The following is a 26,831-nucleotide window of genomic DNA, read 5'->3' on the forward strand; positions in this document are numbered from 1 at the left end:
ACGTAAAGCTTTTTTTAAAATGTAAAGGGCTTGGCACCAAAAGATCCCCTAGATTTGGTTCCAGAATCGCAGCAGTTGGAGATGAAAGCTGTATTAGGTTGTTACACCCCGCCCCCTTGGCCAGTGAAGGATCATGCCCTGCCCTATAGTCGTCAACACTTAGTTTAGTTTTAAAAGATTCAAGCAATGGAGCTCTCGTGACTTTCCTTGAAAGACTAACCTGCAGCCCAAGACATGGCACTGTTAGTAAGGAATAGGCTCATCACAGATAATATTATGGGGCAGTTTTACCGCATAAAGAAAAGAAGTACTTGTGGCACCTTAGAGACTAACCAATTTATTTGAGCATAAGCTTTTGTGAGCTGTAGCTCACGAAAGCTTATGCTCAAATAAATTGGTTAGTCTCTAAGGTGCCACAAGTACTTCTTTTCTTTATGCGAATACAGACTAACACGGCTGTTACTCTGAAACCTGTCTTTTACCGCATAGTAACCAAGAAATAATAAAGTTTCAGGAACGGTTTTGAAGTAGAGGGAGTAATCTACTTCACTTACCGGACGGGGTCACCCAATTTAGACAGCCTATGTGCCCTTGTTTTCTTGACTGCTAACGTCTGAACAGGCACCATATTATGAAGCTGAACCATCTGTATCAGTTCAAGCACAAATGACTATTTCAAAACAGCACAGGGGCTTTGTTTAAAGACACCAAAAAATCCCCCCAGGACAATCAGATTTTAAACAGACCCTGTTAGGCCCCTAAATGTCCCCTACTTCATGCCAAGTGTAAGCCTTCAGACAAGTCTTGCAACATTTGATACCCAACCCCAACACACAGAGGTCATCGGGTTTGCTATGAGCCTGAGGGTGCATGGATGTTCCTTGTCACCATCCCTTTGTGCTATGGGATTGGTTCTCATGAGGCAGGTATTGCTATTTCCAAGAATCCTGTTCTTGGAGAGCGGATCAGAGTGACAGTGTCACTTGCTGGCTTGGGCATCCAAACCAAACCTGGCAACGATTTTCAGGTCCAACACCCTTCAATTCTCCCTCCTTGCCAGGCCTCATTAAAAGCCTGATCCTGCAAGTTGTCAAGTGCCCTCAGCACCCAGGGAGTTCAGCTTGAGACAGGGATGCTCAATATACATTGCAGGATTGGACCCCTAAATAATGAGAGGTGACTCTGAATCTTGGGTGATTTTTATACGTGTGCTACAATATTGTACCTAGGCAGCACAGGGAAGGCTCAGGAGAATACTTCAAAAGTAGCACAAATTTCCTGCCTTTTGAAAGTGTAGGTTAAATGTTTAATGTTATTTCAAGGGAACAAGCTAGACATTAGACCATGTATTGTGAGCTAACTGCGTATTAAATATTTTTATTATCAAAGCCATTGAGTTTATGAAAATTCTACTTTTCTTTAGCCTGCATAACAAAAGAAGAGTTGACTGAAGCTTGAAAACTCATGGCTCCAGAATAAGTGATCTATTTGCCTGGACTGGCAACAAGCCACCTTGAGCTCTCCAAGAGTGTCAAACACAGAAAGTGAACAATTTAGTCTGAAACATGATTAAATGCTGTTATCTCTGTAACCACTGGAAATTTGAAGAACAAGATTGGCAACAGCTGAAAGCTCAGAATTTGCAATAAGTTAAAAGGGAGGCATAACAAACTTGGTGTTTCACTTGTGTGGACAAGTAATGTCCTTTCACGAATATATTAATCCCCCAAGATGTTTTGTAATGCAGACAGTGTCTTCAAGGGAAAATAGTGCTACACTGGGTCAACATAAATACCAAGAGAATTACTGAAGAGAGTTAATGGATTTAGACTAATGTCTGGCACAATGGAATAGGTAAAATTGTGTTCTGCTGTCAGAAGCATGAAGCCCTCATTGGTGAATTAAGGAAAGCCAGAAGAAACAGCTTTTGGATAAGATGAAAAGCTGTAGCCCTGACCACTTGAGATCCTGATTCACCATTAAAGATCTCAAGCACATTTTGCTTCATTGGAGTTAGCACTGTCATTCTGGAAAAATTTCAAATTAATTCTTTCTACCGCCCCCATTATTGGATATGGGTTTCCTGCCCTGACTTGTTGCGTAGCATTGCTGTTCCATGTTAAACAGTGGCCACATTCCACCATAGCAGAGGGCAATTGTTGCATTTAAAGTGCTTTGGAATCCTTCAGACTGAAATAAGCTACAGAGTTTTCAAGTGTAAATGACAAATACCTACATGTTGAAACATTTTGGACTGCCTTTAGCAGATCATTTGTGAAGACCCTGGCAAATCACAATGGAACACAGCTTTTAATACCCCCTCATTTGCTTTGTCAAATACCATCCACCACTTTGTTTTCATGGTTCAGTGTTTAACTAGCCTAATGTTATTGAGGAAAATGATCTCTTTGACTGAAAGTATGAAATTGCTTGGTGAAGGTGCATAAACCCCGAAACCTGGTGACAAAATGAGGCCAGAAATATTTTAGCCTTTGTTCAGTCCACTAGGAAAAATACCGATAATAGTGAAAAGTAGCTAGCACAGCAGAATGAAGTAACAAAATTCCTACTTTCACAAGTATTCTGTTGAAGTTTAGTGCCCATAGCAGGGCTATGAAATTCAAATGCTATCATTATCATGAAAAGAAACAGATCAATGCCTTTGCTGAATACAGTGGTGTCAGTACCAACTGGGATAAAAAGGTCAAACAAAACAAATGCAGCAAACTAGCCAATCAATTGTGCCTAAACACACACACTGCACTAGACAATTATCCTTAAAAACAGAGCACTGCTCAGTAATTTTGCTGTACAGATAATGACGGCTAGAAAGCTCAACAAAAGCACCACCACAGAACTAGTCATACTCTACAGCTGTAAGAAAGTGCATCCAAAATGAAGACACAGATCTCTGTAGCTATTTCCCTCCAAGCTGTCACATTTATCATCCTACATTAATTCTCAGCTATATGTGTACACTTCCATGCATTGAGATGTCACCCCAAGTTGTTTCAATGGACAAAACAGCAAAAAGTTGCTAACAGGACTATATAGGGGAGAAAAACTGGGCCAATAAGAGAAAGGCAAACCATTGTCCTTCCAATACGAAGAGCGATAGGCAAAGATGACAAATCTTTGGGGAGAGTTTTTGAGAACTGAATGGAAGGGAAACAATTTGCAAGAATAAAGCTGTATGCAAGTGGGGTTCCAGAAGGGCATTTCCAAAGGTGAACCCATGTTGTGGGTCCGTAGAATCACAGAAGTTCAAGCTAGAGAACACCTGTTAGAGTTTCTCTCTGCCAATGCAGGATTATTCCCTACTCAGTATATTTTCTAGTGTTTTTGTACATTCTAGTTTCAAGCACTAGGTACATAGGTAGTGCCATACCCGAACAGACCATTGGTTCATCTAGTCCAGTATCCTGCCTCTGACAGTGGCCAGTATCAGATCCTTAAGATCTTCAGAACTTTTGGGTGAATCCCATGTAATCCGGGTGACTTGCTGCTATTTTACTTGTTGTTGCAACACCTCAGTCAGTTCCATATTACCAGAAAAGAATGAGTACTTCCCCAGCATAGCCTGGGATGAAGACTAATGCAATGCAAAGACTATTTAGGCTGCTCCCTTTGGTCCGTGCTGGTGGCTTAGCAGACCTACTACTTCCCTCACAAGCTTCCACAGACCTTAATGATTTCCTTTTTATTTGACATTACATCTTTGGCTACTTGCTCTTCCAACTTTACTTTTTATCTATTTGAGGTTGTGGTCAAGGTTTTCAAAACTGATGAATGATTTTGAAGGCCCAACTTGAGACATCTTAAAGAGGACGAATTTTCAGAGATCAGATGCTCGGCACTTTCTGAAAACTGGGTCCACTTAATGTATTTCAAGCGTGGCATCCAAAGTCACCCATCACTTCTGAATGCCTTCACTTCTGTTCCTTTCTAATGAAAACATAGTTCAGCTGAAGCCATCCCTGAATGAGGCACCATTGAACCAGGTTTTGCTTGCCTTTTTTGTTGGGGCGACGCATACTTACCAGGAATCTGTTATAAGCTCCCAGGCTTAAATCAAAGGGCAGAGCTTAATTTGTGTGTTTAATTTCACTATCTTCCTTATTTTTTTTAATTCTTGCTTTTTGAAATTCAGCGTTACAGTGCCAAGTTTGGGTACGATTCCTCCCACAAGGATGCTGAACTTAATTTGTCATGGGCACCACCACACAGTGATTCAACTTTAGTTAGTTACTTTTTTTTTTTAAAAATTCCTTCTCTGAACTATTACTGCCATGATATTTAATCAGTTAATGTGGATATTTAACATCACCCACGAATACTGTTTCACACAGATTCTGCTATGGTTAAAAGTGCTGCGGCAGGGAGGGAAGCAGGATGACACTTTCAAATGCTCTCAGTGATATGAGCATCTCAATATCTCTAATGTTAGAAGCGGTAGACAAATGGCACAGAGGACTCCATGATCTCTTTGTTTTTGCTACTGACTCAGTGAAGATTCTAGGCCAGCAACCACTGGACCAATTTATTACTGAAAATGGCTTTTAGCTTCAGTTGCCTGTTGAATTCATCAATTCCTGGGATCCATGAATTTGCAGACAATTTAGAAACACAGAGCAAATAAGATGGAAAACAAATTCAAGCCACTTATGTTCATTAAAAGAACCCATTATACTTTTCACAAGAACAATGATGTTAAAACCTGGTGTTTCTGATAAAAATTAGCTTGCTGGATTATGTTCTGCCTGGCTAAATTTGTCCATCTTCAACCAGATACAGCATTCCCTTCTCACCGTGAGCAGCTATGTCTTAAATGCCTTGCATTGATACAGTGAGGTTGGGCTTCGCCCAGAGACAGCTGCACTTCAGAAGTGGATTAAGAGATGTCTCTGTCATACAATCATCTCACAGGTGTACTGATAGGAAGCTAGTGTATGTAAGGTCCTCATAACTTTGTATCAGAGTCACTTCTAAAAGTCCCATGTTTTACTATTACTGACAAGTGTTTCTTTGGAGAAATGTGGGTGAACAAATCTACTTACAAAGTAAACTGCTCCAAAACTTCCATGTCCAATTTCATGTAAACCCACAAATATTTCCTCAGGATCATCTTTGTAGAATAGGTCAGCTATCTCTGGGTCCTTCGGCATCCCTTTGCGCATGTTGAACAGTATTATGACCTAGTTCGCGCTTTAAATTCCCAATCAGTTTCTTCCCTCATTGACAAAGTAGTTTGCAGATAACACAGCACCTGGGAAAACAACAACGTTCATCATTTACCAGATACTTTTATGCATGTTTTTGTTCATACTTTCTACAGTGAAATTAGAGGAAATAACTTCAAAACAACAAGGCTTACCCATTGTTTCCTTCAAGTACTATTAGTCAAATAGAGGAGTATAGATAACTAGGCATTCTGTGCGTAATAGCCATTTACTGGATACCGAAGTGAGTACTGCAGTTTGAGGCTATACTAATGTCCATTAGAAGAGGGAAGTTGTTTCGGGATTACATGGAACATTACGTGATAGAAGTTTCTACTAACAATCTCAATGCAGATCCCCTGATGTGCCAGTTTTTAAAGAAACACATTTTGTTATCCATCCTTTCATAAGTCTCTCTTGTTTGGATATCACTCTCTTTCCACTTGCCAATTGGTGGCCTGCTCTATTTAATTTACAGAGGATAATTTGAAAGGATGGGATTTTCAGGAAGTGCCTAAATGCACTAGTCCCATTGGCTTTCAATAGCTCCTAAGTCACAGAGGTGTTTTTGAAAATCCAACCCTACAGCCTGTCAGTGGTTTTCAAACTTTTTTTTCTGGGGACCCAGTTGAAGAAAATTGTTGATGCCCGCAACCCAACAGAGCTGGGGATGAGGGCTTTGGGGCTCTGGGCTAGGGGAAGGGGGTTGGGGTGCAGGAGGGGGTCAGAGCTCTGTGGTGGGGGTGGGGATGAGAGGTTTGGCATGCAGGAGAGGCTCCAGGTTTGGGGGGAGCTCAGGGCTGGGGCAGGGGGTGCAGGCTCTGGGGTGGGGCCAGGGATGAGGGGTTTGGGTGAAGGAAGGGGTTCCGGGTTGGGGAGCTCAGGGCTGGGGCAGGGGATTGGGGCACGGACCTACCTTCGGCGGCTCCCAGTCAGCAGCACAGCCGGGGTGCAGAGGCAGGCTTCCTACCTGTCCCGGCACCACGGACCGCGCTGTGCCTGAAGTGGCCAGCAGCAGGTCCAGCTCCTACGCGGAGGCACGCAAGCGGCTCCGCACGGCTCTCACCCACAGACACTGCACCCCCAGCTCCGTAGAGCTGGTGCTGGGGGCAGCGCACGGAACCCCATGGCCCCCCTGCCTAGAAACCGGGCCCGCTGCTGGCTGCTTCGAGGACACAGCACGGTGTTGAAACAGGTCGGCACTAGCCTGTCTTAGCTGGGCAGCACCGCTGACAGGACTTTTAATGTCCCAGTTGGCGGTGCTGACCAGAGCGACCCAGTGCCTGACATGCCGTGACCCGGTACTGGGTCGCGACCCGAACTTTGAAAAATATTGGCTTATGTCATCCAAGAAGCTCGGTCTTTATTGGAGCTCATCTTTCTTTAGTGTGTGTACCAGCTCACACAGCAAAAACACTGTACTTAATGGAAGACATAAGATGTTCATTCAGAAAAAAGTTTAATTCCTGAAAATAAAATCAGTAGATTTTTTCTTATTTATAACAAGTTGTCCAGGAGAAGAAAAAAAACACACCATGAAAATATAATACAGGCTCATTTTATGATATTTCCATTCTCTGGGTCACTTTGGGTTACTGCTCATCAATGTCAACCAAAACATACCAATAAGACAAGGAGGGGGGAAGAGGAGCAACAACAAAGCATGCTCTTACTTGCATCACATTAGTTAATACAGACAACAACAATAAATGGCTCTATGATATTTGACTTGTTTTGCCAAAAGTGAGGGGAACTAGTCTGAGAGTTTGGGGTTTGATGTTTTGAAAACTCCCCGTTAGAAGAGCAAGATGCTCAGAAATCTGCAACATTTAAAAATGCAAGCTGGGCCTGGAATAACAGCCAGAGCCTCCAGTAAAGATTACTTTGCTGTTGAGAAGGAAATGGTTCTGCATTTTTAAATTTACATTGCCATTATTTTTAACCAAAAGCTGAAACGTCGCCACGTTTGCCTGTGGCTTTGTCAAATTAAGATAATTTTCTACCAGTTGGGCACTGGCTTTTCGAGCAAATTTCTAAACTCTGACATCAGTGCATAAGCCCAGAAGCGCACAATGTACCGTGTTGCTCTCATGTTAGAAAATAGATCCTAAATGGCAGTGGGACACCTGAGAATGGACTGGTCAAAATACAGCAGCCATAAAATAAACTATACAGCACAACAATGGTAGGCTTGGAGGTACTGGTGGTCTAAAATCTCAAGGTACCATGATGGTGAACAAATCATGCCACAGCCTGCAGTCATGACCATTCAGACTCTCTGCATCAGGACTTCTAACTAATGGAGCGTAATGCATGACAGACAAATACATGTTAACTAAGAGCATGCAGAATATACTCAGCCGAATCATACCTGTTTACCTGTGGCACAAACCACAATCTATGGCTCAGATGCATTTCAGCAGCATCTTTGTGTGTGTTCTCCTGTTGTCTCCCCAAGTTCCGTGCACTCTGTTTTCCTGTAAGGGAAAAACACGTAGAGGAACACGGTATAAATTCTTTGTACATATGCTAATATCTATGTATGCAGACATTCAAGGTAACCAGTAGACTTCCTCTTATCACTGGACCATGCCGGGGTGCCCCAGGACAAATAATGCCCATTATCAATGCTGTTCTTTCCCTTTCAGGTGAAGAGAATTGACTTTCCCCATGTTCTATAAGTACGGCCCTACCAAATTTGTGGTCCATTTTGGTCAATTTTGTGGTCAGAGGATTTTAAAAATCATAAATTTCATGATTTCAGCTATTTGAATCTGAAATTTCACGGTGCTGTAATTGTAGGGGTGTTGACCCCAAAAGGAGTTGTGGGGAGGGGAGGGTTGCAAGGTTATTGTAGGGGGGGTTGCGGTACTGCTATCCCTATTTCTGCACTGCGGCTAGCGGCAGTGCTGCCTACAGAGCTGGGCAGCTGGAGAGCAGCGGCTGCTGGCCGGGAGCCCCGCTCTGAAGGCAGAGCTGTCGTCAGCAGCAGCGCAGAAGTAAGGATGGCATGGTATGGTATTGCCACCCTTACTTCTGTGCTGCCTGGCCAACAGCCGCTGCTCTTTGGCCACCCAGCTCTGAAGGCAGCAGCGCAGAAGTAAGGGTGGCAATACCGTGACCCCACCTAAAATCACCTTGTGACCCCCCGCAACTCCCTTTTGGGTCAGGACCCCCAGTTTGAGAGACACTGGTCTGTCCTGTGAAATCTGTATCGTCTAGGGTAAAAGCACACAAAAGACCAGATTTCACTGCCCATGGCGCGTTTTTCATGACTGAATTTGGTAGGGCCCTATCTATAAACCTCAGACCTGTGATGTACCATAATGTGGGATACAAGAGAGAGGTCACCAACTTTATTAAAGCTACCACTACCTCAGTGTTGTATCCCACTCAATCTCATTTCTATTCCCCCCAAGTCTTTTCCCTCCATTTCTTGTTTTTGATCCCTATCAAATTTCTGAACCAGCACTTGTATCTGTTCGGTCCCAGACAGGCCCCTCTTTTTGAGCTGTCTATAGCTGGCCGAGCTGGTGAGGCCCTGACTCAATGGCTTCTCTTCGTTTGGATGTAATATGGTAACTTGTGAACAACCCCTCCAATCAAGTCCATTATTTTAGAGATTGTTCTAGGCATCTATGGGCAGGACCCTGTTGATTTCTGTGAAAAAAATCTGAATACCACTGAGCTTTGGCGCTGGGTTAGCAGACCCATCAGCTTAAATCAGGTCTCACCTGTCTATAGATCAAAGAACCAGTTGGTGGCAACTACTAGCACCTTCCATCATCAAGGATACCTTCCTATTACCCATCTCCCCTACAGCGTTGAGCACCATGATAACCCTGAACAATTTATCTCCCAGACAGAAACAAGAAATAGTGGGGGAAGGGGAAAACATGGAGGAACAAGGAAGGAAGGGGGGACATGGGGACATACCTGACATATAGTGGTGGGGGAAGTTGCAAGGAATCCCTGAAATAGCAGCAGATGGGAGGTGACAAACAGGGAGCTTGTGAGGGGAATGGAGGGATGCAAGGAGCCTCTGGCATGTGCAATGAGCTCAGCCGACAGAAGCCTAGTTCCATAAACATCGTAAGTATTTTGTACGACAAATGGAGACGAAGAAAGCCCTAACTCTTGTAGGGTACTCCACCTGTGTGACCCATGTGTGTTTCAAGGACAAAGCACCCATTGCCATCAAGACTAAAACCTTCTTGTCCTCAGTTTTCAGCTACGGTGCCATAAAAACGAGCAATAGTACTTTGCAATGATATCATTTCCACCTGATGCTCTCCAAGCACTTTCAACACATTTGTAAGGTAAATATTATGCCCCAGGGGAGGGGAGGAACTGAGGCACAGAGAGATGAATACAACGAGGTCAGGTCTACAAACTTTTGCTAGAGTTGTTGCCCATCGGGGGTGCGATTTGTGATGGAGATACATGTGCTGGCAAAACCCCTGGTGCAGACACAGTTATACTGGCAAAACTGCGCTTTTGCTGGTAGAGCTTATTTTGCTTAGGGAAGGCTGATGGAGCCACATAGGGAGTGCTTTGCTAGTCTAGTACACCCACATACCACTGCCTTCCCAGGGCAGACCTGGCCTGAGTCAGGCAGAACTAAGAACAGAAGCGAAGAATCGTGTCTCCCCATTCCCTGCAGTTAACCGTTAGAGGACACTCCCTTGACAGACATTCCTTCTCTTTCATCCAGCTGGCACCAAGAATGGCAGCAATACCATCTCAAAGAAAGACACCTTTGTCCATCCCCCTCAAGAGGGCAATACAGTGAAACATTCGTTCAAATATTCTTCCTAGCAAGATTCCAGGAAGAAATCCTGAAAGGCTACATTAAAAAGAAAGAAGGCTCAAAAATAAATTCTTGACAAAAACCAGATGAATAAAATTATAATTCCTTTGCAGAGGATTGGCCCCACCCAAAGGAGCTATATTTACAGCGAGCCGGCAGGTACGTGCCAAGAATGTGTAACAGGTCTACTGTCCGTTACCCAAGTGAGAAATCCATCTGGGTTTAGAACAATAAAGAAAAGTTGTATTGAGGAAAATACCAGTTTATCCAACTCTCTCTACTTAAATGCACCCTTCCGCTAACCAAGAAATCTGTGCAGTTCAACTACATTGTCTTTGAAAGACTATTGAAAGCAAGAACCATTCTTAATGCCAGGGCCTGGGTGATGCTATCTTCCTGCTAACAGGGACAGAGACAGAGTCAGGCAAGGAAATTCATGAGTACTCATCACAACCTTATTGATACTTAGTTTTTTCCTGTAAAAATTTAAAAAAAAAAAAAAGGCAAAACAGACTGCAAAATGTCTGCCTCCCCCCTCACCCCCCAAATCACTATTGCATGTCCAACCGAATTGAACATTTTTGCTGAGTTCCTTTATAGTGCTCCGAAGCACACCTAGCATCTCAATATAATAGCACAGGATCCTTGCTCGGAAGACCTTAATCTAAGTGACATGGTGCAACCAACAGGGAACAAAACAGAGGAGAAACATTGGGCACAATCACAAGGTTGCGTTGCTACTGGGCAAAGTCAAGGCTTTTAAAACGAAGGTGTTTGTTTTAGTTTAAGGACAGATTAAAAGTCTTAGAAAACTTTAAATTGAGTTGGATGTCTCACTTCTTGTGGCATTATGGCAGACATGAGCCATAAAGAGGGACAGCTGAACGAGTTCAAATAATGGTTGACTGAATATTTGTCTTTGTTAAGCTACTTAATTAGGACAGCCAGAGACAGTTTCTACCTAAAAGAGTCTTCTTACAGTCCCAAGCAGCAAACTGAGAAGATCTGAGAGAACACATGTTGCGAAGCAGTGAAACATTGACAGTGCTTCAAACGTTGGCCAAGACTTTCAAAAGAAAAAAAGGGACTTGAGATTTTCAGCACATTCTGCAAATCAGGCCAACTTTCAGAGTTTCTCATTCACTGGGCACTTTTGAAAACCTCTCAGCCTTAGAGCCTGGCCAGCTTTTGTTAACTACTACTGACATACAGCAGTGCTGCTAAAAATAAAAGGATCTTCAAATACCCGGGGCAGGGAGGTGGGACTAATGTTCGGGAGAAAGTAACTACTGACAGACACTAAACAATTCCTTTTTCATTGGTAGGAAAGGAGAAGATGAGACAGATTATGGGCCTAGATCATGCTACCACTGAGGACAATAGGAGTTTTGCCACGGACTTCAGATGGAGGTGGAACTGAGCCCTTTGCAAGCAAAGGAAAGGAGAGGAAAAATATCAGAGAAAAAGATATCCTCTACCCTAAACCTTCTGATTTAAAAATCACACTGATGATCGCCAATGTGCAAGAGGTTTCTCAGGTGACATGGGACTGCTGCAGCTTTATGGACTATCGCAAGCATCCTAACCACAAACTGTTACATGGGTCGACCAGTGCTAACTTGTACCAGGATGGTGGCAGAAGCCAGATGGGGAGAGAGGATGACACAGATTGTCAAACTGTTGGGGTATTCTGGGCACTTTATGGCAGGTCCTTTTTGGAAGCTCTTTAATCATCTAGCATCACTAGAAAGCATCCGTGGCGCTGTTTTCCCTTTTCACACACAGCGGCACTGTGAGTACATATGACTTTTTTAAACAGCTAATTGTATGCTTGCAAGAAATACCAAGGGACTGGACTAGTGCTTCCCAAACTATGGGTCAAATCACTAGCTGGGGAGCAGAGGTGTAGACACACCTTAATTATTTTCCAGTGGCTCCGTTTTCATTTTTAAAAAAAGTAAGACTCTAGTCATTACAGTTGCAAAGAAAATCTTCCATATGTGGAGTGAGTAGCTGATGAAGCAAGGTCTTCCTGACTTTGCAGAGAGCCTAAAACAATAGCTCTGATGTATGAACTGCCTCACTCATTTCAATGGGTGCTAGCTCAGATACCAGCGAGGATAGTTCTCATTTAGCTAACGAACATTGGCAGCTCAAAGCATGTAAGAAATAAAAGGACGCATCATATTATGAAACGCTACCCCAGCATTTCCCAAAGCGGAGGGAGCACAAAAGCCCAGCTGAGGGTGCAACAGATGTACACATTAAGATGCGTGGGCCTTCATAACACATGGCACAACAAAATGCAACAAGCATAGGAGGGGAGGGGCACATGATTGGTTTATTTCCTGGTGTGCAAGCTCAGCTTTCCAACGTTTGGGAAATACTGACCTAAAAGAACTACACAGGTTAAAATACAGTTTATAACCCATTGTTTTTAGCCTCATAGCCACTTCACTTCTTAGAAGCGGGAAATGTGACCATTGTGTGGCCGATGCTCTGAAAGGTGGGGTCTCTGCTTTCAGCCAATATTTAATAAGAGGGGAGCAAATCCAGCAGTTATTTTTACATTTTAATTGTGGGTTTTTTTAAATTAGAAATGGAACCAGATATCATTGCTGTGCCCCACTTCCCAGCCACTCCAGCTGAGGTCAGCCTGGCACCATTCCTACAGCAGTACTGCAGCCTGCCTTGTGGAGAAGTCCCACCAACTACACGGTTGTCCTTTTTTTTGTGAATTTAAGAGCAGGCATAGCATCAGTAAATTGCTTGAAAATACAGCCTGAATAGTAGCATTGCTCTAAGCCGTAGAAGTGATGCTGCATAGTTTGATTTCAGTGGGAGTTAGATGCCTGAATACCTTTGAAAAACTGGTCCAAATCCACCTGCAGCCTGTGCTGTCTCATTTGCTCATTAACGTTTTCAGTATATACAGCAAAGGTTTCTAGATCCTGCAAGAACATCTTAGGGATACAGTTCTATACTGATGTCTAAACATATTTATCATGGTGGGCCACAATCCTAGAGGGGCCTTTCCAATATCATTTCCAAGAGACAGGAAATGCTGTTAAACTCACGTTGAAGTTACTGTTGATTTTTCAACATTAAGAACGGTGCAAACCTTTTGTTAATGCAAACTGACACCTAATGCAACGGTTCCCAAAACAAGGACTAAGTTCTCCAATTAAAATCAAGCAGAAAAAGAAGCTGCAGGAAGTAGGTGGAACAGCAGCAGATTCCACTCACAGGATCAGCAGGCTAGCATGGCTCGTCCGTATCCATGGTTATGTGCATGCAATTCTTTTTCTTTTGCATAAAGCATCCCTGCCCGAGAGTGACCGGCACACACACACCCCACCCTGCTTTCTTTACTTGACCAGGAGACCAGAAATCTCAGATTCATTCAGCAGCAGATGAAGGTCTCACATCAAGAGAGCAATTAACCACAGCTTTAAGCACGTGCTTAAGATCCACTGTAGTCAATGTGATTTAAGCACATCCTTAATTGTTTTGTTGAATCTGTGCCAATAACTTTCCCCTTGATTGCTGAACAGGGTTAGCAAAAAACCCACACACAGCCACTCCATCCAATGTTGCTACAGTGAACTGAAGCATACACGTCCTCATTAATCCTCTTACGTGCAGATCGCTATCTAGCCTCAAAACTCCTATCACTTAGCAGAAGCAGGTACTTGATTTTTGATGTAAGCTAGCATTCTCTAGAAGTACCCAACCCACAAAGCACGACGAATTTGCAGCAGCACCGTTCCATTTCCAAATCTTTCATTGAGACCCATGATAGAAACATGCAGTTATACACCACAGAACAACAGAGAAAGGATCTCTGGAAGCATTCTGTTTTTCAAACTGATGGATAAAAGAAAAATTAAATAGAAACAGACTTAGCTTCTGGGAGCTGTCTGAACTGTAAATTCTACATATCACTATTTACTGAACATCTCAACGAGCCATGGAGTCCGTCTTTTTTTTTTTAAAAACAATTTAGGACATTCTCATACAGGATCGCAACGTATTTCCTTATTAGGAGCCTAGTATATGTAAAATTAGTGGCCAGTAAGAAGAACCTTCAGCGGTGATCGTCTGGCCTATAAGCTTAAAAGGTGCCATAGCTGCCAGCAACTTCTTGTGGGGTTTGAGTCTCATCCCCAAGAAAAGAAAAGGAGTACTTGTGGCACCTTACAGACTAACAAATAGTCTTTAAGGTGCCACAAGTAGTCCTTTTCTTTTTGCGAATACAGACTAACACGGCTGCTACTCTGATCCCCAAGAAAGAAACTTCCCACAAGCATATCCAAATCTGCAGATTCAAACTCCACCAAATAAAGTTCTAAGACCTCGAGTCTTTGCATCACTCCCTCCCACCCCCAAATGGGGAGTTACAGTACTTTAAACGGTTTCTCTTGGACGTTCCTAGAAAAGAAAATAAGGGAAATGCATTGGATAAAGGTGCTACATACAGAGCCACCACGGTTGTCAGGTAAACTACATGTGGAGCTGTTGGGATGCCTTCTGAGACCTCTTTCCACTCAGCTTCTCAAGAACTCAGTTCGACTCCAGATTTCGTCACTCAGGTATCTCTATCTGGCATACAGCAAAACTACACTGAGTTGATAAGACTCGAGCACAGTGTGGGTGTGGGGCGTGCCACACATCCAAAGCTACAAAGAAATCCTCTTCCTTTATATACATTTACACATGGCATCACACGTCTTCGGATTGGCTTGGTTATTCTGAAGGAACCAATCCCTGTTTGGCATGCTCTGCCCATGCACTGTTCATGCATAATCTGACCTCTATTTTATCTGACAGTTAGGCTTGTTTACTAATACCAGGATGTTCCTGCTGATCCTGCATACTGCTTGTTGTGACAACTTAACCTTTCATTCACCTTCCACATCACGCCTACTAAGAAATGAGGCAAGTTACTTGTGTTAAGTTACATATGTCAAGCCAGGCCTACAGTAGCATCAGGACAGAACCTATAGTTCCAACAGTCAACAGGGACTACAGATGGGGCTCGAGTAGCAACCGTTAGCTACAGCAGTAATAGAACCAAGTCTTCTTAGTCTATGGTTTGTAGAGGGCAACATGATCACATACAAGGTATGTCCATGCTACAGAATTCCCTCAAGTTAGTCAACTCAAGTGACCTCACTCATTCTAGGCTAGACACAATCAATAGTGCTAGACACAGATTTCTGAGAGTAAATCACATGGATCATAGTAACACAGCAAATTGCACCAACATTAAAATTTAAAATGATCTGGACAAACTGGAGAAATGGTCTGAAGTAAATAGGATGAAATTCAATATGGACAAATGCAAAGTACTCCACCGAGGAAGGAACAATCAGTTGCACAAATACAAAATGGGAAATGACTGCCTAGGAAGTACTGTGGAAAGGGATCTGGGGGTCATAGTGGATCACAAGCTAAATATGAGTCAGTGTAATGCTGTTGCAAAAAAAGCGAACATCATTCTGGGATGTATTAGCAGGAGTGTTGTAAGCAAGACAAGAGAAGTAATTCTTCTGCTCTACTCTGCGCTGATTAGGCCTCAACTGGAGTATTGTGTCCAGTTCTGGGTGCCACATTTCAGGAAAGATGTGGACAAACTGGAGAAAGTCCAGAGACGAGCAACAAAAATGATTAATGGTCTACAAAACATGATCTAGGAGGAAAGATTAAACAAACCCAATTTTTTCAGTCTGGAGAAGAGAAGACAGAGGGGACATGATAACAGTTTTCAAGTACATAAAAGGTTGTTACAAGGAGGAGGGAGAAAAATTGTTGTTCTTTACATCTGAGGATAGGACAAGAAGCAATGGGTTTAAATTGCAGCAGGGACGGTTTAGGCTGGACATTAGGAAAAAATTCCTAACTGTCAGGGTGGTTAAGCACTGGAATAAATTGTCTAGGGAGGTGGTGGAATCTCCAACATTGGGGATTTTTAAGAGCAGGTTGGACAAACACCTGTCAGGGATGGTCTAGATCAGTGATCCTCAACCTTTCTGTGGGAACACCACATTCCTATTCCCAACAGACTGTGGCGGGCGCCAAACACCCCGCTGCCGAAATGCTGCCGAGAAGCGGCAGCGGAAAGCCACCTCACCACCGAAACACTGCCGAGAAATGGCAACGCTTCTCGGTGGCATTTCAGTGGGTGGTTCTCAGGTGGCTGCGCTCAGCGGCAGCATTTCGGCGGCGCGGTGTTCTGTGGGCGCACACAGCTGCCCTGGCGGGCGCCACTGCACCCACAGGCACCGCGTTGGGGATCCCGGTCTAGATAATACTTACTCCTGCCTTGACTTGAGTGCAGGGGACTGGACTAGATTGACCTCTCAAGGTCCCTTCCAGTCCAATGACTCTGTGAAGTGTGGAAGTATAACATTGTATAAATATAAGGTTGTATAAGGGGACATGCTGGATACATTGTATACGAGAGGGCATGCCAAAACATGTTACAAAGTATCTGAGGGAGCACACGTAGGGACAGTTAGCTTTTGAATGGAGAAGCAATTAAGATAGAGCCAGCATGTCTAAGAAGCAGGCATCAGAATGGAAGGTGTGAAGGGCAATTAGTTAAGTTAACTGGAAGCTGTTAACGGAGATTGTTAAGGGTGGCAGGTAATTGAAGATACGTGACTGGTCTCAGGGATCTCGAAGGGTGGTGACTAAAATCTTTTTCTTCTTTTGTCTGTAAACTTCTCTGTAACTTGTTCTCCAAAAAACTGTATAAATTAAGAGACAAGCCCCACTCGGGGGGCTCACTTCTAAATGTATTAGCAGAGCAGCTTTGCTAATAAAACAGAATGGTCTGATAAATTGTGAGTCTGAGTCAAACTTTGACAGAAGAAAAAAGAAAAAAGAAAGAAAGAAAAACCACATGTGGATGCTTTTGCTGCCTAGTGTGGGAGAACTCACCTGTCCCCTCTGGGGATTGTGGATGGAAATGGTGTGCATACACGCACACACTTCTAAAACCATCACATCCAGCATTACCAAGTAGCTTTGGTCAGAAACATACCATCCCTTCAAATCGTCAAAATCCCAGTTAGAGAAAGACCTGGGGAATTTATTTAGATTAGCAGCTCATTTCTTGGCAACTAAAATAATTAAAGAGCTACTATTTTGTGTGGCACACCAAAACAATGCACAAGTTTCCTCTACTACTCCAGCCCTAAAAACCTCACAAGTACGCAGAATATGAAGTGATATATGCATTTATTACATAAGCTCAGTTATTTACGGTTCTTAGATATTGTATATAAAAAAGCAGCTATTTGATGACCTCTTGTTCACCTTTACATAATTTACCACGACTCCAGATTCTCAGAAAAGAGCATTTGTGTTTAGAAGAAAAATCTTCGAATTTGTACATCATAATAATGAAATGCAGCCATTTGTAGAGGAGAAAAAGAGTTTTTCCAATATTAGAAGATATATTGATAACAGCTGGGCAAATTATGTCAATTAATTTTTTTCTGATTTGGGAAAGGAAGTAGACTCTTTAGTCTCTCAGATCAAACGTGTGATGTAGCACAGGATAAGCAAGTGTGCCCAGCACATTCAGTATGATTCTGACAGAATTGTTTTCAACTCTGCTCAGCTTTCTTTACTTTGCAATTCACAGGCCTGTCCAGAAACTTCAGCTGAGTTAAACAGACAAAAATGAACCACTGCAGTTTGTGTTACAGCAGAAGGCCTTGGGTTCCCTTCAAATATTTCTTTTCCATGAGAGAAATATGAGAATTTTTACCTTTCCATGTATTCATCAGTGCTATCCATGTATCATAAATTCTTGTATTAAACAAACTTTGATCCATTACTCTGTTAGATTGGGAGTCTAACAATATTACTTGTGCAGGTTAAAAGAAATGGAATCAGTACTTCACCAGGGAATTAAGGAAACTATGTGCACTGTAGCCACAAGCAAATGAAATTAGTCTTAAAACCAGAAGCCTCATTGTAGAAATCCACCTTTACTGCAGCAACAAAAGAGCTGATTTTTAAAGTACACATGATCTTCACTGAGGATCTACAGTTTTACAGGCACACAGCATTACTTCTGTTTGTTCAGCTTGCAACTACTGATGTACTAGTACTTGGTGTCTCAATTAGGAGAGGCAATCGCTCTCGCTAATCAAAGAGAGAGACTAAAAATGATGAGTTTAAATTCCAGAAAGGAACCATTAGCATAAATGGAAGGAAAAGTTTTATAAGTATAGGATCAGGGAGAGCAATGGAACATGCTTCCAAAGGAAACAGTTCAGTTGCATCACTGGGAATCTTCAAGGTCACGACAATCAACTAGTGGAAATATTGTAAGGATACTCTGAGTCCTGACCGAATGCAATTTATATAATTTATTAGTATATTTATTAAAGGTCCCTCTGAGCCCAAATGGTCCTATGGTCATCAGTGTATAATTAATTTAAATACTAGCAGTATCATGGGGTCCTGCTCCACGACAGAAACTGTAAGGGGAAACATGATCCAGTAGACAGGCCACTGCACTGGAATGAGCTTGAGGACATCGGAGTTCTAATCTTAGCTCTGCCGCTGACTGTTGTGACCTTGTGCCAGTCACTTTATTTTGCTTCATTCACCCTCCATAAAATGGAGATATTGATACTCATGCTCCTTTGTAAAGCAGCGTGAGATCTAAAGATGAAAAGCATTATATAGACTAGTATTATTAGGATATTCTGCTCAATTTTCAAAGAGTAATTCTTTACTTCAACTTCTGTCACTGAGTTACAGTCTGGGAGCTCAGCATTACACAGCACATGTGAATCTATAGCGAACGCCAAAAAAACTTACAGAACAGGGCCCACCACAACCAACTGCAGCCACAGACATGCAAATACCAGACAACTGATTGTGTGGTTTTACTACTACAGCCGCCAGTGTAACCATCCTGCTAGGATGTGAGCAGAATCAGAATTTCACAGGATGATGCACTAAGTCATTATGAAGGCAACACCGCACTCCAAACCCTCCTGCATACAGGGGAGGGGCCATCCTCTCTCTGGGCCTGACCCAAAGCCCACTGAAATCAAAAGAAAAGCTCCCATTAACATCAACGAGCATTAGATCTGCCCTATATTCCTCACAGGACTCTGCTCTCTAGGCTCTCTTTATATATTAAAATCACTCAAATCAGCTGTCCAGTTTTTTACTAAACCAATGGCTAAGCTCATAATAGGAATGGAATTGACTATCACATTTCAGCAGCATGCATTCAGGGCTCAATCCAGAACACTTCAGCGTGTGCTTAACCTTAGCTCCAAGCTTAAAAACTTGATTAGCTCCACTGAAGCCTTTAACAGATTCATACCCCATCTTTAACAAAGAGTGCCATGGGGCTGGTTTGATTCCGATGCACGGGGAAGAAATGCCACTTAGTGATTCACCAACCTCATCACTTCCCACGGCTCCCAATGTATGTCAGCAGTATTGATTCCCGTTAGCAGGGTGATCTAATGAGTTCGAAGCTCAAGCAAGGCCTTTGGACTACACGGCAATAATCAGCACACAACTCTGCTGCACTCCATCACAACGTAAAATGTATTCCCTCCCAGCCAAGGAACATCTGCAAAAGGAAATGAACACCAGGCAATCTTTTCCAAAATCCACATACAGTAACTCTAAATTTGTCAAATTACTTAACAAAACACATGCTCTTGACTGTCCTGGTATAGATAGTTTATAGTGTCATTATGAAACTATTTGCAGCTGTTAAGTCACATGATATTTAAATGAGTAAATTGTGAGCCGAGAGGGAAAAATGGGCTTAAACACACAGGAGAATGGGCTTAAGTGTGAAAACATTACCCCCTGCAAAGAGTAAACGTTGAAACAAATACCCTCTTGGAAGGAACATAAGAGCTTTAAATCCTTCCAAGCCCTTCCCAGCAGTAACATTTTAAGACTGCATTAAAAGGTTTAATAATGAACTGAAACAAAAAGGAAGGAGTGTGCTCCTCTGGTTAGAGCAGGGAGCGAAGAGTCTTAACACCTGGGTTCTATTCTTGGCTCTCTCATTGGCCATAGGCAAGTCACTTACCCGCTCTGTGCCTCAGTAAACTAGGGATAACTATATTTAATGACAGGTTTCAGAGTAGCAGCCGTGTTAGTCTGTATTCGAAAAAAGAAAAGGAGGACTTGTGGCACCTTAGAGACTAACCAATTTATTTGAGCATAAGCTTTCGTGAGCTACAGCTCACTTCATCGGATGCATTCAGTATTGTATTTACTGTATTTTCCACTGAATGCATCCGATGAAGTGAGCTGTAGCTCACGAAAGCTCATGCTCAAATAAATTGGTTAGTCTCTAAGGTGCCCCAAGTACTCCTTATATTTAACTACTTAGAGCGGGTCAGAGGCTTAGTGGATGTTTGGAAAACCCTTTAAAATTGTATAAACGAAACTAAGTATTATCATTAATTACTATTCACTAAAAATTAAAGTCCAAGTCCAGTTGAAATGACTAGCCCTTAAGCTTATCTCAGATTAAGTTTTAAAAGGTGGAAATGTATTTCCATTGCTTTATCCAAAACCTTATAAGGCAGCAAACTGTCAGTATGAGAAGTTGGTGTGGCTTCATCTATTGTAAGAAGTCATTTTTCAGTGTAACTGCAGACACTTTGTTTGTTTTTTTTAAATCTTAAAGGAATTAGTATTTACCCCCATTTTATCTGCATGTAACAGTACTCCATTTCCAGGGCTGGTAGTACTTTTTATGAACACACAAAAATCTAGCAAATTCAGCCGTTTTATTATTTCATGGGCTTCACAAATTTGGCTCACGATTAAGAGGCAATTTTATTTTAGTTAGAAACAGCATGTTCCGTGCCCCATACCACATGCTTTCATTAATGTTACCGCGTGGCACTCTTGAAATTAATAAACACAATTAAAAATGGGGAAGAAGCTGCGTGGAGTACATACGCATCAGATTTAAAATGTCATTGTCTCTTAAAAGATGTCTAACCCAAATAGTCCTGCACAGAGACAGATAAGAAGTTTCACTAAAATAATCTCAGATTCATGAATTTGAGGACACAGCCTTTTTTACCTCCCGACATTCAGCAGGCTTCTTGTGTAAGGGTTCTTCTGCAGCATTTTTATCCTCCCTCCCTGCCTCTTCAGTGTGCTGATCAAAAGATTAGAAGAATTCTAACAGTTATGCCATGCACAACTCAGAGGAAAAAGTAAGTCACCCAATTTGTTTATAAAAGCTTGGACAGACACCAGCGCACTAAGCGTTTCCTACCTATTGCTGTAACAGTTTTGAAAGACTTGTTTCTATTTCATGCTTTAAAGCTATTTTTAGATGTTTTTAAAGAGTTTATATTGTGACTGACATATAATCAGAAAAAAAACAAAAAAGTCAGCAACAGAGCAAATCTACTCCCAAAGTCAGTGCTGAAAGCTTTGAGCTGCTCCAAACCATCCAAAAGTAAACAATGTTTAGCCTAGTGAGAGATGTGAGGTTTCTAGGTCTTTGTATCCCATATTACCTTTCTAATTGCAGGAGTGATGCCACAGTTGAGCAAACCTATTAGACTATTAGGCATAACTGCCATAAGGGCAGTTAATAAATCCTAATGCCATCCTGAACATTTTAAATAAAACAATCGCACTTTTCCATCTGTAAAATCTAATTTGTGCATCACAGAAATCGGACTGGTATTATCCACCTCTAATCTGTCTCCCTGCAACTGTGTTGTAGCCACCTTGATTTCCCCCGAAGAGTCAACCGGCTAGGATATTACAAGCTTCAGGTCTTAAACTGTTGTACACTGGTGGTTATATGCTGCTGTACTTTTAGTATGAAGGGAAGAGGTTCTTATGTATGTAAAATTGATACATTGATTTGGGATCCTTTGAGATGAAAGGTGTTCTAGAATATAAATGCATGACACTGTATGAAATCCTATTTAATTTATCTGTACAAAAGTACAAACAACTTCTGGGTCTTTAAATATTACTCCAGCTGTCTGTGAAAAAGTAATTTTCTGTTAGAAATCTTTTTTACTTTCTTTCCACAAGAGGACTCAATCCAGATGCACTTTTGGGGGGTGTTAGTATTACTGGGAGCACCAGCCAAAGGAAAAGAAAATGACTGATCCAGGTGCGTCTCATGACAAGGCATGGAAACAGATGCATCCCACACTCACATGCTGAAAGGGAAAAGATGTATTTGGGAAAGAGTCAGTCAAGAAGATCATGTGAAACAGAATCCACAAAACAAAGCAATAATTTATTCTCAATTTTTAGGAGGTTGTGTTGGATGAAGGGAATACAGAAGTTTATTCCTCATGATTGCTAAAAATAAAAATGTACACATTTATTGGAAAAGTTCAAACAGAAATAAAGTCTCAGTGATTGTGTAAGGATTTTGGAACGATCCTTTGTTTCGCCTTTGCAGAGCTCAAACTCAGGAGAGGCAAGGCCTACTGTCTCTCACTGCTGCTGGATAAAAACGCAGGAAAAGTTGCAGCATTTTATTGTATTTCCTCTAATTCAAACCGTTCTTTTCTCTTGTCCTCAACTTTTGTTCCCGCCCCTTTCCCTCGTTTGGCACCCCATGAGCCTCTCCTCACCACAGGTGTCACCTTTTACAGATTCCTTTCCTTTCTGTCTCTCTGCTGGCCGCAGATAAATTGAAATGATCAAAGAGAAAGAGTTTACTAAAGTGCTACAGTTTTGCTCTGCCCCACCTTCAGTGACTCTGCTCCACTCCAGCTCACCGGACTCTCTTCCGGACCTAGTTACACACAGGATGGCGGCAGTTAACATATGGAAAAAGGGCATTTGTTCCCCCATGCTCGTATAACTCAGAAATGGCGGAACCAACTTTGCTCAAACATCCCCAAGTTCACTTCTGGACTGAGTCCAAGAGTGAAAAACCTAAGGCCCAAAAAAAAAAAAAAAAGCATTTGAGGAAGTTACAACCAAGTTCAGTGGTGAGTGGGGGGAAGGGATGTTCTAATGGAAACTGAATTTAAACCTAACATCACCCAGCATAACTGAGTTGGTGATAAATATTACACGATTTCCTCCTACTGGATAATGCTCAACTTGGGAAGCCAATGTGTATTTTTATTACTGTCCAAAAAAGAATGCACACAGAAGCAAAGTACGTATGTTTCATTTCCAAATGGCTGTCGCTGCTGTCTAATGGTTGTATACAAGGAGGGAGAATCTACCTCCCTGTGTAAGTCGCAGAGCAGCACAAACTATTTAAGAAACAAACCCTACACCTGATGCTCTGAAAATCTGAAATAAAAAGTGTGTTCCCTGGTGACAAACGAATAAAGGATTTACTGAGCTTTTTGCCTATCATAGATGCTAACCTGATTCCAATGTATTTTATGTTCTGAGATAGGACCGGCTGGGCAAGGAGACTGGGACTGGAATGAGGTGCTTAGGTAGTGAGTATGGTGAAACCTAGGACTGAGCAGGGTGTGACAACAGACAAAAAGGTGGGAGTGTGGAAGAGACTGAGAAGAGAACAGCATCTTCATGACAACTCAGATTTATCCCCACAGCGCCGTCCTGCTTGCTACAGTGCATCAGCCCCGTTTCACAAGAGAGAAACAGAGGCTGTCACACTGGAAAATAGTGACAATGTCGAGAACAGACCCTAGATTTCCTGACTCCCTACCCACTGCTTTAACCATATCACCAAGTCCTTTCCTCAGGATACTCACCGGTCATGTCACTCAGTATCATCTGCTGACCATCACGTACCATTGCCACTAGTTAGTCTTTTCCAGGGTGCTCATCACTGTATGGTCTAAACACTTCACAAGCATCAATGGATTTAGCCTTAAAACACTCCTGTAGTCTGAAGAAGACAAGCCAAGGTAATTCCCTCCTGTCCACAGACAAGCTGCCAAGTACCGTACAGCAGCATTGATGCAGACAGACACATTAAGCTAATGGGAAAGGAGTGTCTGAGAAGGCAATGAGAAGCCTCAGTGCTTGCAAAGCCTACCTCCTATCCCACAGGGTGTGGGGCTAATCTCTAAATGACGGAAGGACAAACATCACTGTACGTAAACTAGAAAGTGAGCTATTGTAGCAGGCATTCTTTCCTGTCCCAAGTCTGCATTCTCTGGCTTAGCCCGAAGGGCGTGAGAGCTGAATCACAACATGATCAGCGAAGGACTGAAATGTCAGATATTTTTCTCTCTCCCCCCATTACAACTGGTTCATTTTTTACTAGCAAGTTTGTTCCATAACTCTTCTAGGCTCTCTAGGGATTTTTAACAGCTTTGTCTATTTTAGGAACAAATATACACAGCCATTTTTCCTGCCCCTTCTTACAAAGATCATTTAAGGAAAAATACAAATATAGCAATTACCACTGCAGGAAGCTGGGTTTCACTGGCCATTATGTTTTGAAGAGATTTGTGCCATGAAAACACCACCACCATGACAGCGCTGGAGTCACCATTCCGGAGTCACAGCTGTGCTAGTGTTTCCATCATAAAATCTTTCCTGGGTATACCAAAGCAGGAAAAAAATTGCTCCAGATTCAAGGAGTCAGCTAATGATCAGAGTTCAAACAAGTACATTGGTTTAGCAGAGTTTGAGGAACACATAAGGACTGTGCTCAGCTAGTGAAGTATTAGTCAGCAAGGACCACTGCCTAGAATTAAATGCCATTTCCTTAGTCATTTCAAATGTCAAGTGAGTTATGATGCGGGCGAAAGGTACTGACTGACAGCCCTAGGGACTGAAGTCTTGTGTTCAGCCACAAAACAGACAAAACACAGGCAGCAGCAACACAGTCTTTCCCTAGACTCAAAGCCCTGTCATATGCAAAGCATATGGGATGTGAATTCAGTGGCAGGGACGCTGCAATTATGCAGGAGGGACTCCGGAATTATGTCGCACTCCAAGGCCCTCTGCCCCCACTGTGCCTCCCAATCCCACCCGATCAATGAGGTATTCCCAATATTTTCTTACTTTACGCTGCCTCCTCCCTTTTTAAATTGTAGAAGCTGGGGGATGGGGTGCTGAGGATTTTGAGAACTGGGCTAGAGGACAACTGGGGCTTTGGGAACTCAGGAAGGCATGGGAAACAGCCCAGGAGGTAGTTGAGGCTTTTGATACTTGGGAAGGGATACACAGTCGTCTCCTCTCCCCCGCATCAAGCAGGGAGAAGTGACTTTAAATGCGTGAGGAAGAAAGTTTGAATTCCTCAGCTCAGCAGCATTTGACAGGAACTACACCCTGCCCCTAAGATCTATCACCACGTCCAACAACGATGGCCTGCCAGACAACTGGGAATTCATCAATTAAATAGAGAGAGTAGAAATAGTGTTAAGATCAAGTTATGGAATTATATAAGCCTGTATCGCTAAAGACAGACCAGGAGCTGCTGAGTGGCACAAACCTTGCAGACACAAAGGAAGGTAATTAGCAATCCCTAAGAAATTTCCTGCAGTAAGGGATCACCTGTCCAAAGGGAGAGGAGGAGGATGCAAAATATTGACCGGCACTATAATGTGTCAACCTTCAATAGGAATACCTGGTGGTGATTAACTAAGGTGGGACAAAAACAGAGTACACCTCTGAGTGCGCGTATCGCATCCGAGAGAGCGATAAAGCAGAATATCTGCGTAAATATCTTTTAACCAATTATGCTGGATGTAACCCACCCTGTGGCACTTTCAAGATGAAACACTGCACAGAGTATATCAGAGGGGATGGGAGACCGACATGGGAGGAGAGAGCAGCAAGATGTAATGCTGACGGCTGGGAGAATGGAGAACAGCTCATAATATAAAGCAATACAGTATTTTCTCTTATTTTCCCTGTAATTAAGTAATTAAGTCCAACGCACCCACCTAGATCAGCTCCACAAAGTATTCTGGCTAGGTATGTTACATGAGCCACGGCTTTTGTTTACTATAAGATTCTCCACCTCTGCTCTCAACACATCTTGTTTTAATTAGACCATTTTGGCTCTTGGGCCGCTGTGCTGAGGAATTTCTCGTAGACAGCCCCCGCCAGAGTACGCTACCTTCAGACTCAGTTCTCAGCCAAGAGGAGCTCCACAGCCTTGGGGGCCCTCCCCCACCAGCGGTGTGAGCGGATGTTGTGGGAGGTGCATGGGGGACCCAAGAGCCATGAAGGAGAACAGGGCTGATGGGAACACAGACAGATTATAAAACACAGGCTTGATGTTTCCACTGCAAAGACGGGCAAGTCATTAATGTTGATATTTCCAGTGCCCCCCAGACGTCAGCGCTGACACCCCACTGAGCTAAATGAGGTAGTATGTACCAGTCTCAGACCTACTGTTTCAGGCTGTTTGCAGACCCAGGCAGGCATGGTTACTGAACTCTGTTTACATTTTGAAGGTTTCTTCACAATCGTAAGAGCCAGACAATCCTCCCTTCACCCTCCCCAAGTTAAAGCTTAGATTCTGGAGCACAGCTCTGCTGCAATTTAACAATAATAATAATAAATTACGATAAAACTTACGCTGCTACTGAACTGCATTACACCAAAGACCTGGCCCGTCACCGTTTTGTGTGCCTCAGTCCTCTGGGAGGCATTCAAACCACCTGAAAGGGTGAAAGGGGAGTTGACAGACTGTAGTCTTAAAGCACCCTTGTTGGAAGTCTCAGGTGTGTCTGCCCAGGCTCATAATCTGGGTTTTAGCCTAACTCTCCCCACCGTCCACACAGAAAACCCCCTGACCTGGGTTTGGAGGTCCTCTAAGCCTGGGCCAGCTGACCCGGCTGGGTGTGCAG

At 42.8% G+C, this 26,831-nt stretch overlaps 1 protein-coding gene across 7 annotated transcripts in view; it reads right to left on the reverse strand.

The window, feature by feature from the left end:
* Positions 1–26,831, reverse strand: part of TAOK3 (TAO kinase 3) — a 141,976-nt gene that overhangs the window by 67,146 nt on the left and 47,999 nt on the right. For 4 of the 7 annotated variants that reach the window (XM_037879189.2, XM_043529746.1, XM_043529745.1 and 1 more), the window contains 2 exons: positions 7,591–7,696; positions 5,058–5,266 (listed from right to left, as the gene is read on the reverse strand). In XM_037879189.2, the coding sequence (XP_037735117.1) occupies positions 5,058–5,177 (120 nt within the window). In that variant the 5' untranslated portion in view covers positions 5,178–5,266; positions 7,591–7,696. Of the gene's footprint in view, positions 1–5,057; positions 5,267–7,590; positions 7,697–19,470; positions 19,646–23,771; positions 24,073–26,559; positions 26,643–26,831 lie in introns of those variants that run through there. The other 3 variants (XM_043529744.1, XM_043529748.1, XM_043529747.1) reach the window with 3 other exon arrangements.

The sequence above is a fragment of the Chelonia mydas genome, chromosome 15 (assembly GCF_015237465.2).
Source record: "Chelonia mydas isolate rCheMyd1 chromosome 15, rCheMyd1.pri.v2, whole genome shotgun sequence".
Lineage (NCBI taxonomy): Eukaryota > Metazoa > Chordata > Testudines > Cheloniidae > Chelonia > Chelonia mydas.